Below are 19180 nucleotides of genomic sequence, written 5' to 3' on the forward strand. Positions count from 1 at the left end.
CGCGACTATGCTAAAACTAAATTACTTTTATAAGCTTTCCGTGCTTTCCGTATATGAAAATAAATATATTTTTACATTTTGAAGCATTTATGGTATTATATTTTTGTATTATAATATGAATAAATATGCAAATTAAAATAAGAGGCATATATCCGCGGAATAAAATGTTCAAATTATTAACTAAAGGAGTTGATTAGTTAGACGAATGGTTGATCGTAAAGAATAATTCGCAAAATATTTGTCGCGATCGCGATTTGGAACGTAATAAGAAGACGATACGGAGCGACTTTCTCCGTGACTTGTCCGTTCGAGCGACACTGTGGAAATGATAGGAATGTAAATAGTGAGCAACGACCGCGCGCGTACGTTAGGTATTTACATAGATCACACAAATCAAAACAAACGCCAAGGCTGAGTCGAAATATTTTGTACACATTATCAAATAATAACTTATACGTTACACGTAAATATATTTTTCGTTCAATTAGAAAAGTTTTTGAACTATTTTCAGCACTTCGCACTTTCCGTCTATGAAAAATAATGCTGATGTTTTAGAACACGATTGAGAAGCGTTTTATTATCTCATATTATAATATAAAAATGAATAAGTTAAAACAGGTTAAAATTAAAAATAACTATTTACGAAAAAGACATTTAAAAATGTGATTACCGCTGTAACGATTTTTCACGCGATAAACTAATAAATCTCGCGAAACATGCGCTTTAATAAATTATCAAGATCGAAATTTCTTTCAATGTACGCGACTGATATTAATAATAAGATAATTTGTAAATCCGATCTTCCTCAAAGTAGATATCGCTCCGATTTCTATTTTAAACAAATAAATCCGACAAAAAATCTGTTAGCTAATGTATTTGTAATTAACTTATAATACATATTCTCAATATGTCATAATTACGATTTGGAAAATTATAACGCGACGACACAAAGCGATTCTCTACGCTACTTTCCTTCTCGAGCGTCGACGTGAGAATGAGAGCAAGGTGATAATACGAGTAGACAACAGCACACACATACCGTGTCGCAGATCACAAACAAACACGAACGCCGCAAATCAGCATCGAAATTGATAATCGAACATACTCAATGCAAGATTATTATTATTCTCATTATTCTTAAGTCAAGATTATTATTATTTGGATTATTACAGGACATTATTAAAATTTATCGTCGACTTATTTTTTATTTATTATCAATTTTGTTTTCAAATATTCTATTTTTTAGCTAAATACTTTTTTGCTTCCTATTATTGTTACTAATATTTTGAATAATCAATTATTATTGCAGTGCGTGGTGCTAAAAATGAAATATTCAAATCGAAATTTAGAATTCAATCATCGCTCGTGATGCAATATTGCAAAAGCAGCGATTTAATTTCTCGTTATAAAGATGGTAGCGATGCTTAATTACATTAATTCAAACAAGCGAATAATTATACTGAAGTGATTAACCGAGACACTTCATTTTGTTCCTGATGCGATCAAAACTTCATGCACAGATCTCGTCCGCAAAGTCTATCGCTCATTTCTCATTACGAGCCGCGATGAGGCATCCATCATATTCATTCGTCGGTGCATGTTGAATTTATTGTCTACACGTACTTGTAACATTCCGAATGGCCATAGGCTACCACGATCCTTACTTGTCAGACCATTTTTCGCGGGCCAGTGATTTATAGTCGTTTTGTTGCAAAATCTTGTGTATTTGTTCTTCCTAGTCAAATGGTGTTGCGCGAAACACCGATAACACATCTGCCATTATTGAATACGACTGCTTGTGTCACCATTCGTGAATTTAGAATCGACGAATGAAGAAACGATTGTTTGTTATCAATAATTCAAAATTTTCGCCAGCATATTCTATTTTAATGTACACATCAAAATTGTACGCGATATGTATAAAAGAAATGTCGATTTACGATATAGCCAGATTCATTTGCGAGATCAATATCGCGTTTATAAAAATAACTCCGATACAGGAGCGAGATATTATGCTAAAGCCGAGCAGACAGCTGCAGTTATGCTGGACGAGTGCTGGCCTGACATATTCGTAACAATGCTAGGCGTGTCGCCGATGTGTTGCAACTGATTTCAACGTCCATCTATGCGCTTCGTCCGTATTATTATCTGCGACGCGTGAGCATACGCGTACGCACGTGCGGTACAATTGAACCTCCGCTGTGTGTAGACGGGTACACCAACGTACGGGTCATGTATGACGTACGTATGATAACTAGTCTTGCACAGGCGGTCGCTGGCACGAAGATGCCTTAAATGTCAAGGCGAAGACACGGTGGGTCGCTCGAACGCGCAGGCCGGCTGTCTTCGGCCTGCACGCTCGGCTGATGCCGCTCCGCGAAAGAAACTGTTGCACCTCGCACTCATTGAAAACCTTTTCTGTCAGGCTTGAATAAGCTCCAATCACCGCCGCCGCATTGTGGATAGTAAGAAATTATTCATCATTGAATAGGAAAGAATAGGCATAGAAAGTGTTTTATTAGTGGCCATCTATAATTTATTTTTTTAAAGATGTTGAATGAGGAAATAGATTTCAATGAGGAAAGCGCAACCAAAATATTAGAAATTATAAAAAATATCTAATTTTCTAAAGTTTTTATTTAGAAGCTCCGCCAGCGCGTAACTCATAATTATCACGTAATATTGAATTAGCATTAAATGAAAGTATCATTCGTAGAAACGCGCGACGCCACTTTAAAACAATATTAAACCGCGGAGCATTGCATAACAGAAAGTTTCAATATTATCCTATCATGCTCATATTATGTATGATTAGTAGTAATTTCGGCGGTTTGAAAGCCATTTCCTGGTGTTAAAATCCATCGACCGATCGTTCCGCTCGTTACACAAAGCTTCGGTGCGCCGTATCTATGCATCTGGAAACGCGAGGAAAGTTCATGCATTACAAGCTGTTGAATTCGAGAGAGTACATTTGAGTAACGCCACTCGTAAAAATATTTTTCTGCTCACACGCGTACTGCACTAGACTTTCTCTCACACGCATCGACATTTATTGTTCGTAAGGCGTTGGTTAATTCTCAGTATAATTGCAAAAAAACTTTTTTTTTCACTGTTGCAGGACTCCGTAGCGTCGGCATCGGAAATGGATGAAGATTACGACGATTCGGACATGTATATGGAGCCGGATGAATCCGCGATTTCGCAAACAGATCGCGCGGAAGAAAGCACGCAGAAGGGAAATCAGGACAAAGCGTCCGATGTTACCGATAAAAGCGACGAGAAATCATCCGAAGCGGAAGAACTGAAATCGGAAGTCACTAAAGATCAAGAGGCGAAGAACACGGAGCACACCGCGCAGTTCGATACGGCAGACAAAAACTTGAAGACCGATAGTCAGAATTTCTTCCCGTCCTTCGCGGAGCTCTTTGCGAACCACCGACTTCCGTTCGCGGAGCAGCAGCGGTATCGCCCTAACAGATTTTTGAATTATTTCCAACGTGACCGCGGCAATTATCAGGCTGCCGCCACAAAGGAGCAGGAATCTCTACTGGGTTCGGGCAACTTCGGCGTGATCCGCGGCGGTACTTATTATCCGGAGAATAAGGAGAACGACGAGTACTCGGTAGACGAGAGCCTCTACAATCCGTATTACAGTCGCGCACGTGCGCAATATTACAGAAATCCGAAACCGCAGCCGATTCGCAGCGGCGACTTCTTCGCGAACTTCCGCGACTTCGCCGACATCACGGCGCCGCCCAAGTCCAGCTTCTCGCATCTCTCCGTGGTGTACGCCAACAAGAACGGTAGCTCCACCGGACGCATCACGGAACCCAGAAACATCATCGAGACTCTGAGGATGTTGGAAGAAGAAGAGCGATCTGACGCGGAGGAGCTGTCCACTACGGAAGTGCCGAGGAAAAAGCAGAGTAAGGGCAAGCAGAAGCTCATGAAGATGAAGCAGTACGAGGAGGACAAAGCTAGGAGGTCACGCATGTCGATCGAGCCGCTGCTCGCTCTCAGCTGAGAGCGTGGACGAAAAAAAATCACAGAAGTGTACGTTAACGCGGACGCAAACCTCGGGATCGCTCCCAAACGCGGAATCTGGCCTTGAGATCAGAACCAAAGTCTGAAAAGCGCCGTCTGTCTACCATTCGAGGAGAATGTACTGAAAACGTGCAATAGAGACAGGAGGTTTGTATCTATACATCTTTTGTGGACGATACTGTGCGCGCGTGTGAACTTTTCGAGCAATCCGAAAGGCTGGCGACTCGAGAATCGTACTTCGAAATTAACGCGTGACGTCGCTGGTTAGACTACGTTCAATTCCTAACATTGGAATTCCGACAGTCCGTTTATAATGATATGAAAATAAGCTTTGAGGTACGAAGACATCAATTCGTAGTCTTAAATTAAGCACCATTTGCCTTTAAAGTTTTTGTATCATTTCCTAAAACAATACGAAAATATTCGAAACAAGTAATTAGATTTTAAGATATCGTGGAAATTTTTCATGACGATAGGAAAATTATTGCACCAGAAACACAGGCGCTGCCATTCCCTGTTTATTCGACCAGATCCGAGACACATGTGACCTTAATGTTTAAACTGCTCTTAAAACTTAACAACCGCGTAAGTTTGAAAGATCCTAATTATAAGATATTTTTCGAGCCTACAATACGCTAATTAGGAAATTTCATGTAGCACTATATATTTCGCCGGTCGTGTAGACACTTTCTGGAGAACCGTTCCTGTTTCGGCAAGGCGCTCGCAAAGCTAACTAGCAACGATTATTCACGGAAACCTTTTACGTTGATTGAATTCACTTGCTCGTACGCGAACGTTACGCTCGAGTAAGCCGCGACGCCGGAATCGGTAACTCTTACCTACGACACTTGCGCTCGGGCTAAACTGAATTCCGCGAGGCTCGTGCGCGTGGCCTCGTTATCCTATAATTGTGCGAAACGCGAGGACATACGTCAGAATATGCATAAGATCTGTTACTTTTGGTTGCAATTGCTATTCATGATTCTTCTCCATTCAAAATGTAACCTTGTTCAGTTTAAGTACTGAAAAAAATGTAAAGCAAAAAGAGCAGGAAAAAAACTCAAACGCGATAAAAGTTTGCATCGAGTTGTCTTCCGAGACTACGGTATTATTGTAAGTAAATTAAATAATATCAATTCGCTTTTTACGTCTATTTTAGTATTTTAGCTAAAGCGAAAACGGGATGACAATATTGCATTTAATCGTGAACTATTGTATTGAACATGCGCGGCTCGTACGCCAACGCGCAAAATTAATTTTAATTATATATATTATAGGTAAAGATCCGTATACAATCATTAAATTAATAAAGACTGTCCATTTTGTATATCCGCTACTGGTTATAAAAATTTGTTAATTACTTTTCTTATACGTGCTTGCAGTCTTAACGAGATTGCTAATCAGCCACGAAATTGATATATGAGAAGCGTTACTCAGTAAGGAAATATCTGAATATTTCTTGCCATTTGCAATTATTATGGAATAAAGAATATTCGAATTGGAATTCCCACAGAATTCCGCAGCGACTTTCACCCCCGACGAAATTCGCGGCGAAGGTTGCCGCGTTATCTAGCGAATAGAAACAGCAATTCTACATCGACGACGAGATCATGTCGCTCCTTCGCCGCAGATCTCGATTCATTGTTATTTCATTTATTGTTGATTATTTTAACTGTAATCTTATTAGGCTTATTGATCTGCCCTAAAAACATATTCAAAACATGTGCCCCGTTCAATCAACTTTGCTTCGAAAGAAAGAGAGAAGGGGCGCGATAAAAAAAATGAAATAAAGTATATTTTTCGAAAATATACGTTCCTGACCCATAATCCTACTTATATTAGGCCGGTGCACATTTCGAAGATAAGGCACAATTTTACAAGGTAGGTAATATCAATTTTAATACTTTTAAGAATAAAATTTTTGCACGAAATGTTCAATTTCAATTGTAAAACCATTGAAATATTCAGTTTGTAAACATACGGAAAGTACAAATAAATGTATAGATATAATAAATATTATAGCAAAATATCATTGCAATAGATTGGTAGAAAATACAATTCCAAAAGAGAAAGAGAAAGACATTTGCGTACATATTACTTATCCGCGCATTTCTTTAAGCACGCAACAAGTTTGCCGATGCCTTCGTGAATATCCAAGTAAGTAGCTGGTTCATACAACCAGGCTGGTGTACTGAAAACATTGTACTTTTTGCAACACGTTACTCCTTTAACATCCTTCATTTCTATTTTAGCACCCATATCTTTGACTTTCTTGATAACGTCCGCGTGTGGCCAATCGTCTTTGGGTGCTGCGAAGTAATACGAATGTTAGAAAACGAAGAGTGTCATCAGCAGAATTCACGATAATCAATAACTCACATTCCTTGCCGAGGGTTACTTTCACGCCTTTGAGTACTTTAGCGACAAGCACACTAGCGATGCACATAGTACCGATCGGCTTGTTCTCGCAGTAGAAATCCTCGATGAGTTTCTCTAAATCAGGTAAAACGCTGCAAGCTGCGCCTTTTTCGAGGAAATTGCTCCTTTACGAATAAAAAAGTAATTGAATATTTGTTTTGATTATTATAGAGTTTTAACGTCACATATTTCCGCGACGTTCTTATTAATTGTCATACAACATACAAAGTGCGTGCAGCGCCGTAGCCGCCAGGTATGACGAGAGCGCCGTGTGTACAAGCTTCGCATTCGCATATAGGCTTTATGCATCCTCTTGCTAATCTGGCAGCTTCAACGAGAGCATTTCTAGAAGGACAGGTGGTATCCAGCTCTCTGGTAACATGATCGACCACACCAGAAATCTCAATGTCCGGGGCATAAAACACCGGCTTCATGTTTCTCTGGCGAATATGTATGGCCGTTGAAATGGCTTCGCAAATTTCAGTGCCATCGAACCGACCGCATCCGCACAGGATCTGAATTATTACATGTTTATTCATTTATCCTTACGTTTAATAATATTTTTCTTATCTTCTAATGTTATCCTCTTTTTTTTTTATAGGAGTTTCATATTTAAACAAAAATATTGGTACCGTAATTTCAGGCTTGGCACATACCGGTAGCTTACTCAAGTATAAAAGTTAGAAGTGATAATTTACAAGAAAGTATGTAATTTTTTTTACAAACGATACTGTATATTAGGGTAACCTCATAAAGATATTTTTCGCTGTCGCGCTATAAAGATGTATTATTACCGCAAAAATTTAATAGCTCAATAGTAACTACCGCAGGATTTTCTTTTGGTGTTTCTTTTACACAGAAAAACTTTAACCACTTTTCGCTGTAGGCGCCGACGAAACGTCGCGTTACGTCACGACGCGAAAGTATAGCATATCGACATCAATTTTAATTTGTATGCAAAATTATACGACGAAAAAATTTTAGTATCTAATGCACTATCAGGAATTCCAAGTGTGAATAAATATATCTTAAACGCCTTTTCCTCGTTAAGAATTAAACGATAATTATCACAGTTATCTAATGCTCACAGGTGCTAAATAAGTTTATAACGAAATAATATTATGCACGTGTGATATCAGTTTTTATTAAGAAAGTGTAATATTCGCGTTTTATGGATGTTATTTTTGTAGAAATCTACTGATCTCGTAGTTTCATAAAAACACATAATATTTATAAATCAATACAATTTCTCTTATAGTTTCTATATTCTGAAATACGGCAGCAATTATCGAAATGCAATTAAATAAGTAAATTATACATAAATATAATAAGTAGAGGCTAAATAGAGAATATAGAAAAAATTAAAGACCATGTCGCACAAATAATTTTCATAAGTTTACATAGATATTTTTATCTTACAGATTTACCTCTTATATTTATATTAAATAATGAATAATATTATTATATAATATTATGATACCTACTACAGCTACGGATGTCGCTTCAGCATTTTTATCTTGTTTAGCTTTATTTATTTTTGCCAAAATTTGTGACGTGTGTAGGTTATTGGAAAGCACAGATATAAAGGAAGTGTCACATCGTAGAAAGGACACGATTCTTGATCGCAACATCTTTTGTGATAAAAAAATGGGGAGAAACTCGACGTAATTAATTAAACTTGTATAATTCAATGTATATAATTTCAATAAATAAATTTTAAAGAAATGTCTTTTGCGATGCGAGACTGCGATTTTGATTTTTTTTTGTTCTTATGATCCTTCAGAGAAAGGATGCAACCTTCCTTGTTAACCGTGCTGCGCAGTGAACGTAGTTCCACGTATTTTCGCGAGAGAGCAGGTTTATTCGGATTTCCCGTCAGTGCCCTCGATGTCTAACGGAGGAGAAGTCCCTTTCACTCCACCGATACGATGGTTTTACAATAACTACGGTCGGTTTAAGTCTCAGATATACGAGTCGCGCAACAGAAAAGAGGAACGGTATAAAAAAGAGCGAGGATAAGAGATAGAGTGATGGAATTAAGAGAGGAAGCCCCGTGCAGCATATCCCACGCTTAAATAAACATTGGCAAGGTAGGCCGAACTTACTTTATGGCTCGTATAATCTTTATTGTACTCTAGGAGCAATTTTCGCTCAGACTATGAATACAAAACACATCAAGGGATGGGAGGTGAGATTTAACAACGCCACGAGGCAAAGAACGCGATTGTAAATCGTGTTGGCTCATTGAAATATAAAGTAGTTTGTAAATCTGACATTCTTTATCGGAGCATGTATGAAAGAACCTCAAAATTGTATGTAGAAGAAAAATTTTACCTGATTTTTATAATTTACACATTTCTATATAAATTAACTATCTGTCATGCATAAAATATATTTTAATTCAATTGTAAGGATGAATATTATTTTTGTATTGCTCTATTTTTGCTAATAACATCTCATTTTACATATTGAAATAAATAATGTAAATATTTGATTGTGAAAAATACAACTATATATATATATATATATATATATATGTATCACACATAAAGCACTTTTGTGTATTACAATAAAAAGATAAGATCCGAAGACAATTGCTCAACAAAGTTTGTTTTCTCATATGTACTCCGATATCGCTGCATAATTTTCTGCAAAATTTGAAATCAAATTGCAATAAAAAACCGATAAAAAATATCTAAATCACATCTGATTGTTCGTACCGCAGTGGAATCGACAACGACGCTTATCGCACCGCTCGTATGTCATATAACGTCGTTTTATTATAATTATCAGTGCGAGGTGAGCGTACCCCGGAGCGTTGTTTCTCCACGACACCATTTCTCTGATCCCCTTTCCGCGAGGAATACGAAGGCTCACGCATAATCTTATGTAAATCCCAAGCCGCCCTTATGCTTGCACGTCCTTACATCGAGGAAGAGCATCGTACATGGGTCGCTTCTCGGGTTACGCGGCGAAAGGGATGCGTAGATGACGGTTCAGGAACGCTCGCGCGCAGCGAAGCGAGGGCGCGGGGCTTATATGAATGTTAAAATAAGTTTGAAATTGTCGCGGACAAGTTCGGCCCCGTGGGAGGTACCCGTCGAGTAATTTCACGGCGCCGGCGGTTTCGACCCTTCGGCGAGTTCGCAACCAGTCGCGGATTCGTAGAAACTTCTGCGGCTTCACGGCGCGACTCCCGCCACCTTGGCCGATAGTTCGGCGATCATTTACTTTGACCCGAAAATGTTGTTATCTATCGCGTCATTCGCGACAGAAACGTTAAGATTCAGAAAGCTGTAACTCGTGAAATTTGTTTATATTTGTTCAGCCACGATGCTTTAAACAATTTCAAAGGATTGAAAGCTGCAAGTGCAAATAGCGCGGTCAATAAATTTATCTATAAAGATATCTCGTATTTAGCGTTAAGTGCGTTTGGATCTCCAGCAACGTGGAAACAAGTCATCGCCGTGAAGGCAGCTTTCTTCCGCTGATTTAACAAGCACTTGATAAGGGGTCGCTGAAAGAGACACGAGGATAGGAAAACTAACGAAGTTTCGCAGACGAAGCGTGGCACGGGAAGACAATACCGTCAGCGACTTGACGCGCGAGCTAAAGCCGTTTTGCCGCATGACAGCTTCGCGAGATCCTTGCCGGTACGTGCGTCTCGCTCGAACGAGGCACTTCCCCCGCGTCGTCGTTCTCGAAAAGTTTAAATCACGAATTCGCGGGGCCGCGGCGGCCCCCACGGTGTGGCGCGCACGGAGACGCGGATTCGGAGAGGGTCGTCAGAGAGTTCCACCGGGCGGGAGTCTGATGGGTAAATGCGATGTGATGCGAGTAACTGAGTGGCTAATTGAATGAGGTGCCTCCCAGGAGCGCCGATCCGTCGCGTGTCACACGTCAGAATTTGCGCAGCGGGAACGCAAAATTACGACGATTGTCGGTTGTGTGCCAATTATTGTCGCGCGGTATGATTGCCAGTGCGAGAAATTATGCGACCGAGCAATGCCGAAACCTGGCCGATACATGCGCGCCGGCGAATCGCAACCAGGCAGTTCGGCACGCCACGACATTTCTGCCGATCATTAATAATCCATTAACGATATTGGACGCTTCGATTTGCAGGAATATACGATAACAACGCGGCCGAGTGATGGCGGGGACGGGAGAAAAAAAGGAGATCGTTTGTCAATTTTCCGGATCGCTGCTGATTGGCCAAGCCGTGTCACGCGCTACGTTCATACTTTATGCGTGTAAAACTCTAGAGACGAGAGTGATATTAAATACGGAAGTAACGATCCGGAGATTGCGAATTTTATACCGCTGAAAAAAGAACAGATTTTACTCATCTGTCGTCGGGCTCGTTACTAATGCAAAGTTAAAAACTTTGGAACGGCGCTAATTTAATTTTAACCGGAATATGCATGTTCGACCGAATGAAATTATAACGAGACAATGCTATGCATTGTAATATACAACGGATGGATAATTGCAACGGCGTATTTTGGATAATTGCCGCGTAAGCGAATGAGTAGTGGAGGCTTGTCGGCCTTTTCGGCTCTTTGGCGATTCTTGAACGAGGAAACGGAAAGGGAGGCGTCGTAAGTGGACGAAGGCTTACAGCATTGCGGATTGGTAAAAGAGGCTGCTTATACATTCTTGGCGCGAAGGCAATCGCGGGGATGGCGGGTGTTGGATGCCGTGCGAGAACCAGACAAGAGAACAATTACGCGCCGTCAGCCCCGTGACCGGCAGGATACCATGAGGTGAATCAAAACTAGGTGTGTGCCATCACCCCTGGGCCAGGTCTATCTTCGCGTACCGAGGCCACGTTCCGCGTCCCGAAGGAGAAAGATCGAATCTCGATCGGTAAGCGAGGTTCGCAGAATAGACGAGCGTCTGCAAAGAGCAATTTACGAGCGACAAGCGAAAAAATACAGAAACGTTAAAGAAATCTCTGTGAAAAATTTAAAGCACGTTCCTTCTGAGAAAAAAATTGCAACAAATTGTTGTTGATGTTTTTATACGAACTGCTATATGCACGGTTTCCGTGTATTTAATTCTATTTATTTTACACATAGTATATATATATATCTCTCTCTCTCTCTCTCACTCATATATGCAATGCAATTGATTAAATCAATATTCACATATTATTGAACGACAAATATATTCTTTTGATATATGTAGAATACTTTCTAAAGTTTCTGCAAATTTCTGAACAACCAGTTCGACGAATTATGAAAAATGAATAGCTGGTGATCCACGATTAATGACGCGTAGAGCCATTTATCGTGGAATCTCAGCGATGACAGGAGGATGTGGGCGATAATTTATGACTATGGATTGCTAGCACGTTGCATGACACTTTTTTTATGAAATAGCAATAACGAGATACTATTAAATTCTTATGTCAAGATATTTCATTTTTTTCATAAGATCTTTAATCCATTAAATAAGAATTCAATCTGTCATAATCAAACGTTTTCAATATTAATATATAAACTTGTTTGATAATCAAAAGCAAATTAAACACTTCTTCTTATGTGCATTAAGGTCTCCCATCGAATCTGCTCGTTTTGTTAATTATCTTAGAGAGATAATTACGGCAGCCAATGATTAAACGTATATGTCAGTCGGCGAGACGTTTACCTTTGTATCCTCGCGGCGAAATACGACCTGATTTTCATTGAAGCAATCACTTTCGTAAATCACGACATATTTATTGAATCAGTTCTCGTTGAACAACCGTATGGCGTCAAATCTTCGCGCAGAGCGACTGTTTCACGCCGCATACATCATTTTTTTCGCCCGCAACGAAATTTAAAAGGTCTGCCTACGTGCGAATATCAAGAAAGTCAGAGTGCCATTAAAATCTCCGTAAAGTTCATCTCGCCAGAATAAATGAATAAGTAAGAGGTCTCGTTCGTGGCGGAACGAAGGGGTCGGTTGGTATAAACCGACGGCATAAAGCGGTTTACACCGACACTTTGGTATTAAGCCCGGCGCCCTTCGGAAAGAATATGCAGTTTAAATCTACTCGCGAAACAGTAGGAAGGGGCTTGGAAAAAATTGGCATTGGAGCATTTGTATTTTCCCAAAGAAAATACGCACGTAAGACGATGCGTTTTTCCTGTTCTTCGCAAATTTTTCAATTAATTTTCAAAAGAGTTCTATTCTTTTCCTTCCAGCGCAACTTGCAATTGTTTTCCAATGGCATATTTTTCTAGCAAACGTCCGATTAGTCGATTGTCATATTGATGAACAAAATAAACAAATTACAGACCAAACTTACAGAAGTTATTTACTTCTTGTGCCGACATGGAGGTCACATTACTCGATTACGGCTGCCGATTATTTTGTCCGAAGAAGCGTGGAAGGAAGAATGAGAATTCGAGACGAGTTTCGTCGTGAAAGAGTTTTATTGTATTTTTTTCATTAACAAGTCCGCTCCATTCCCAGGAGGCCGGGAAAGTTGGCGGCGAGTTTTAGCGAGACTTTTGTTAATGTTCGGAATTAACGGAGTAAGGAGACTTTAAGTCATAAGGCCCCACGGGAGCGCGGGGTTCGACGCGAACTTTCACGATTCTTTATTTCTTTATCAACTCCGACCCTCGCTTCTAGCTTCGCCTCGCGGAATGCTCGGCAGTGCGACCAAGCGTTTCCTCTTCCCACGCAAGCGTGCTCCATAATTACTTCGTTCGACACAATTCTCTTATTTCCATTTTTCGCTACGCGCTTTGTACGCTTCCTTTATCGCCGTCCGCGAGGACGAGAGGCGGACGGAGAAATTCGCAGCTATCTCGACTGTTATGTATAATGAAGCTGTTGCGTCACGTACGCTTACGCTCCTTTGCCGTTTCGCCGTTGTGCCGTTACGTCCGGATTTCCCTGTTGCAGGGGGGTCTACGAGAGATCCAGTAGGGGACGATTCGGCTCGACAGGCGGTTGATTAGTTACATGAGAGTGGATACCGCTATTCTGCCCTCTCTTCCACCTGTGCGACGATGCACAAATACGTCCGCCTCGGACCTGAGCGTCGTCAATGGGATGCATACGTCAATCGCCATGCTAATGGTATGTCTAAACGTACACAACGCAATCATGTTACATTATGCGTGACGCTACGCGCGGCTCGTGGGCACGTTTAAGTAGAGTGCAAGGCACATACCGAACAATGATCACGCGCTAGCATTTCGTGCATCGAAGATAAAAGAGAGACGATTAAATGGCTAATTGGTCGATCAAATTGTTAATTAGCGCAACGCTCGTGTGATAAGCTTGCAATTATAAAGTACAAATTGTTTTCTCGCGATTTAGAATTGGAAATACTTTAATCGGTTGTTTAAAAAATAGCACGATGTGTGGCAGAAGTAATATGTTCCGTTGATTCTTTCCGGGAGTTACCTAGTTTTGAAGTCAGAGTATTTTTACGATCAATGTTTACGCCATACATTGGCGAAGCCCGTAAATCTCAACGGCCAATGGTATTTTTTCGCGAGTTTGCAAGCTGTGTGATGTACTGGCTCTATTACGCAGTGTAGTCGTAATTTTTCGTGAAATAATGAAACGTTTTGCTGGAAAAAAAGTGTGTAAAACGCGGAATCTAGAACGCGGAATTAAATTGATACGAATATTGCAACAGATACGGGTTTACAAAATTCACATTTATTTAAATAAATAACTAATTGTATTGTATTTATCTGTTATACACAAATTGAACGAGAAATTTTCGCACGAGTTTTGGTAATGAGGCGAAAATTGAGACAGCTTTATTAAGTTGAGGGAAGTTGCTCTGATGAAGTTACAATTACGGCCCCTCTGCCCACCACGGAAGTCACCCTCTCTGCTAATTTTATTTATTACGCAATTTAAAAATCGATATGCTACGATTCAAACCGATAAATGAGCAGCAAAGTTTCACCGAATATTCGTACTTCGGAACCCTTCGTTAAACTGTTAGATCTTATATATCGGCGTATATTTTCGCAAAGGTATTTTAGGCAAAAAATTGTAAGCTCGATAAGATTATTATTTGAAGTCAAGATATTTAAATTTATTATTGATTAAATTTCTCGATAATTTCTCAATATATAATAAAATAACCGACTTTATGAAGAAATATTTGCATAAAATCCAGTCTTTTTTTATATAATCGCCTTTCGCGTTGGAAAAATGACATTACTATGCCATAGAGAGCTTTACGCGAATGTTCCTGACGAGAAGCCTGATTCAAGATAACAAGTCGCTAACTACGAGGGCATAACAGCCGTGCGCTAACCGAGTTAATCTAACCCGATTAACCGAAGACTAAGGGCTGACTTGGCTCGTGGGATGAATGCAGGGAAGGTAAATAGCTGCGCTGTCAGCTTGCTCATTTTTCAGTAATTAATGGTCAATTTGCACGCAAAACGTGTCTTCAAAACTTTATGATGTCATCACGCCGTTGTATTAATACATACTTGTAAAATATCTTTAAATTTTAAAACAGCACAATTAGAATTACTACTTAGAGACAATTAAATATAGAGAATAATTAAGACATACGATTCATCTCACAATCAGTCATACCTCAATTTTCTGTTATTTTAATTTACTAGTCGTCGTATAGAAAGAATTTGACCTGGAATTCAAAAGTAATATTTTTTATTACTCTCTTGCATTGTGACGAAATAATAGCAACTTTGTTTTTACTACAAAGTATCACTTAGGTATCGTTGGTGACCGTTTATCGCGGTAAAGAGCAAAGATAGCGGAGAAGATTGGATCCTCGATTTAGTGAGCAGTTAGCAGGTAGTGCGAGCCTGGATTACAGAATTAGCCGAAAGACCAAGCGTCATCCGCTGCACGTTTTGGGAGTAGTGGATCCCCTCAAGTGCGCTGCCAGCCTCGTATATCCCTCCGAGGCCGTAGCCTAAGGTGGAAGACTTTACCGGGTGCTTGCTTCGTAATTAGCCAGTTTCGCTCTCAAAGGCTCGGGCATGTCTCCCCCAAGAGTTCCAACGCGGACTACATTATTTCGCTATTAGCGCATGAATGCGCTCCATCGAAATATTTATACCGCAGATGGTATTCGCTTCCTGCGGATAGAACGCTCACTCGAGGCAGGACACAGATTCTGCGCTCGCAGCGAGGTCCCGCTTTTATTCAACGAGAGATTCCGAAGTTAGAAAAGTAGGCCACGTACTGTCAAGCGTTTCCGCGCCGCATCGGACAGGGGCCACGCGCGCTCGCGCACACAGAGAGATGCAGCGTACGCACGTACGCGCGCACACGGGCGCGATCGACCACTCTCGTCGTACGCAAGCATTCGACGTCAGGGTAATAAAACATTTCGCGTGCGAGGGTATAATTGTCGGGGTCGGGCCCGCGCGCGCGGTTTATACGATGCTAGCGCGGCGCGGGACGGCAAGGGACGGCGAGGGGTGTGTAGTCTAGGTTTAGGGGCCCCGGGAGGGTACCGCGCCCCCTTTTTCATCCTGTAGTTATTTATCGCCCTGTTTCCTGGTCTCTCTTTCTCTCTCTCGCTCGCTCGTGGCTCTATACACCCTTGGCTAACCGATGTAGTATTGCGCGCCAGCATCATCGGTGATAGAACGTGATACGTTTCCGTTGTTGTTGTTGCTGCCGCGGCTGCTGTTAGTACTGATAGTGGTTGCGGTAGTTTTGCGCACACCTTCGTCAAGTCGTTCACGACTCCGAATCAAGAATTGGCCGCCACACTCCCGTCGCTTTGTGCTTTCTCGACCCTTCGGATCACCCGAATACTCCCTTCCCCGTCCTATCTGCCAACTTTTAATGCGAGTTCTAACGCAGTTTCGCGCCTCGACGAATCTCTCATCCGCTCGGCCAAGCGAGACAACGCCGACAATGTCGGTCGCCTCGATCGTTCTTAACGAATTCTTTTCATAAATTATAACTTGAAAGTAAAAAATAATTTCTGAAAAGAAGTGTCGGCAAAATAAAATATAAATATACTTAAAAGCCTCTCGGAACATTATTTGTTCCGAGAGAATTTCTATAGTTGCAAAATATATTTGTAGCAACTTTGGCGTGTTGTTATCTTCAATAATGTCATGTATTGTCAGAAAATATCATTTCCGGGATTATTCAAGGTCGACAATTATAAACGACGACGTAGAAGCGTAGTGTTTCTTGCAATTTATAACAGCTTGAGGCGATTTCGCAGCTTTTTGAAACGCGTGGACAGAATGTTCCAGACAGGAAACTGACAGTACTTGCAATCGAGGGGAAAACACGTTCAGCGGTAATGCTTTATCGGGAGGGTTCGCTATTCCGGCTACGTAAGTGACACATTGACGGGAGCTGACCGCCGCTTGGCAGTTCTGACCGTCTCCCCAGGGTGGCTAGTTACCGCATGATTGGCCCTCCATTACCATATAACGTATACGCGGACGTGTACACGAGGTCCTCCGTAATATTCATCCGCTGCCTTTGCCTCACTCGTAATTTCCGAATGTCGCGTGAAAGGCGGAAGTCTTCGAAAGAAACTTCGAGATTCGTATTCGATCAGATTTTGCTACGCGCCGCGGGCGCGTCTGATAATTTTCTCAAACTTACAAATTTTTATCATCGAAATTCCAACGGCAAACTCCGTTTCCGCAAATCATTTAGCCTAACACGTAATTACCGCGAGATAAAGACCGCGCTAACACAATGCGCAATCCAACAATATGCTGATGAAAATGGACATCAGTTCCCCGCGGACATGCATTGTATTCCTCAACACGCGTATTTTTACATCCGCCGGTGTGTGCGTCTACAAGATGTACGTACGAGGAGGACGTACCGAGGTTTCAAAGGTTTTTGCAGCCTTATCTCTCGACCCTTGGCATAAGGGACGACGAGTCGACGAGAAGAGAACAACCCCGCCACGGTTAGATGGATAGACATGATGCGAACGTACGTAGACATGTGAGGGTGCACTCGCTTAATTACACCGGAGGCCTCGTGGGATGCCGAGAGGTTGAAGCGACCTTACCCTCTCCCCTCTCTCGCTCCCTCTTCGGCCCTTTTGGTTCTCCTCTGCCTTCAACTCGTGTATCTCTGCTTCTCGCGCCCCTCCGTCTCTCCTCACACACACACACACACTCTCTCTCTCTCTTACTCTTTCCTCACGTGACGTCTAAACCAGCCTTCCCTCCAGACGTATCGCATCTCCACGCTGAGATTTCCAAACTGGCGCGTAGATAAGCTGGTGTTGCATCTCTCTTGGGGACTCGTGGCCGGTTGCAGTCGAATGCACTGTCTGCATCGTTGAGAAGCTCTGCAAACGAACCACAGCTCGTAATGGCGCAGGAGTAATTCTCCATATCTAACGTTGCTCCGTGAGAAATTCAAAATTTGTTTTCGCGACAAGAGAAAGCTCACACTCATGCGAGATACTTTTAGAAATTTTCGCGTAACATTATATATTAAAAATCTACAGCGCAATATCATATATTGCCTAAAATTAATAAAGTAAAAATCAAAAGTAATTTTTTAAAAGATGGTGATTAGAAGCTGAGAATAATCATAATTTACATGAAGTAAAATATAAATTTGGACATATATGAATTATAAAAGGAGATTTTTCTACAATAATGTACTGATAAAGAAACATTTTGTTCGTTTAATACATCGCTTAGATGTCAACTATCTTATTTATAATTCGTCGATCCTGTTTCGTGTATTTAATCTCTCGACAGCCGTCATGGCGTAATACGGGTAATTCGCGAATGCTACAACGTTTGATTAATTAGAAAATTAATGACCTCCTTTTAGATGGACATACAACAACTCGGTAGCAATCCAGAGCACGCTCGATTCAAGGGACATTCATCATTCCGACGCCTGTTAGTGGCGCGAAACGCTCTACCGCTGGTCTAATCTCGCGCCCATAAATAAGATAACAATTTTTCATCCTCTCCCACCGTTGCTACTTGCGGGGACGCGCCCACAAGGAAGCGAAGGTGAACGAACAGGAGGGAGGACGCAGAGACGCAGTAGGGAGAGAGAGCTGAGGCAGACAGAAAACGGAAAAGTTTGTAACCCTCGTTACCGGGTATCGAGTTCCAATTAGATGACGATCGCATTTCTAGTGGTAGAGTCAGAAGACGTTTTTGCGTGTACCTGAGACGAACGGTCGATTGCCGACTTACCTTATCCTCCCATGGGCAAATCAAACGGACACTAATTCACAGCGTTTGGGGGATTTCTCTGACTCCAAGATCATTATCCGCGCGGAAGTCGCAATCGTCACAAGTGTTTTATGCTGATTATCACACTCGACCTTTCCACCGAGTGATAACTATCATATTTCAGAGATTTTATTTTAGCTATAAAATCGTAAAGCTTCAAACATAATGTTGATCAAAAAGTTCGTTTTTTTACGGTTGGTAGTTTTCAATCTTAACAACTGATACTAATTTAATTTTAAACATAACGCAGCTGACATTCCTACGAGTTAAGAATACAAATTTTCTTCAATTGCTTTGGTTTTCAAAATGAAAGATAACAAGATTCATTTTCGCCATCTTATGTTATTTTGTTTTCGTAAAAATGCCACTATTACTCAAAAAAAGATTTGTACTGTTTACGGAGAGGCTGCTGTCGATGTTCGGACGGTTCAAAAATGGTTAACGAAGTTTCGTGCAGAATTTTCTCTAGAAGATGCTGCACGATGTGGAAGATCGTCAAAGATTGATGACGATAAAAT

At 41.0% G+C, this 19180-nt stretch overlaps 2 protein-coding genes across 5 annotated transcripts in view; one reads left to right on the forward strand and one right to left on the reverse strand.

Annotated features, from left to right (window-relative positions):
* LOC105672253 (uncharacterized) overlaps nucleotides 1-5851 on the forward strand; it is a 54760-nt gene extending 48909 nt beyond the window's left edge. For both annotated transcript variants that reach the window (XM_067353330.1, XM_012367059.2), the window contains one exon: nucleotides 3119-5851. In XM_067353330.1, the coding sequence (XP_067209431.1) occupies nucleotides 3143-4024 (882 nt within the window). In that variant the 5' untranslated portion in view covers nucleotides 3119-3142 and the 3' untranslated portion in view covers nucleotides 4025-5851. The remainder of the gene's footprint in view (nucleotides 1-3118) is intronic.
* Nucleotides 5852-5903: 52 nt separating this feature from the next.
* Nucleotides 5904-19180, reverse strand: part of LOC105672112 (glutamine amidotransferase-like class 1 domain-containing protein 3, mitochondrial) — a 159940-nt gene continuing 146663 nt past the window's right edge. Inside the window, exons 1-4 of one of the 3 annotated variants that reach the window (XM_067353331.1) lie at nucleotides 7947-8666; nucleotides 6688-6977; nucleotides 6424-6587; nucleotides 5904-6353 (exon numbers count right to left, since the gene is read on the reverse strand). In XM_067353331.1, the coding sequence (XP_067209432.1) occupies nucleotides 6139-6353; nucleotides 6424-6587; nucleotides 6688-6977; nucleotides 7947-8093 (816 nt within the window). In that variant the 5' untranslated portion in view covers nucleotides 8094-8666 and the 3' untranslated portion in view covers nucleotides 5904-6138. Of the gene's footprint in view, nucleotides 6354-6423; nucleotides 6588-6687; nucleotides 6978-7942; nucleotides 8667-19180 lie in introns of those variants that run through there. The other 2 variants (XM_067353332.1, XM_012366824.2) reach the window with 2 other exon arrangements.

The sequence above is a fragment of the Linepithema humile genome, chromosome 4 (assembly GCF_040581485.1).
Source record: "Linepithema humile isolate Giens D197 chromosome 4, Lhum_UNIL_v1.0, whole genome shotgun sequence".
NCBI lineage: Eukaryota > Metazoa > Arthropoda > Insecta > Hymenoptera > Formicidae > Linepithema > Linepithema humile.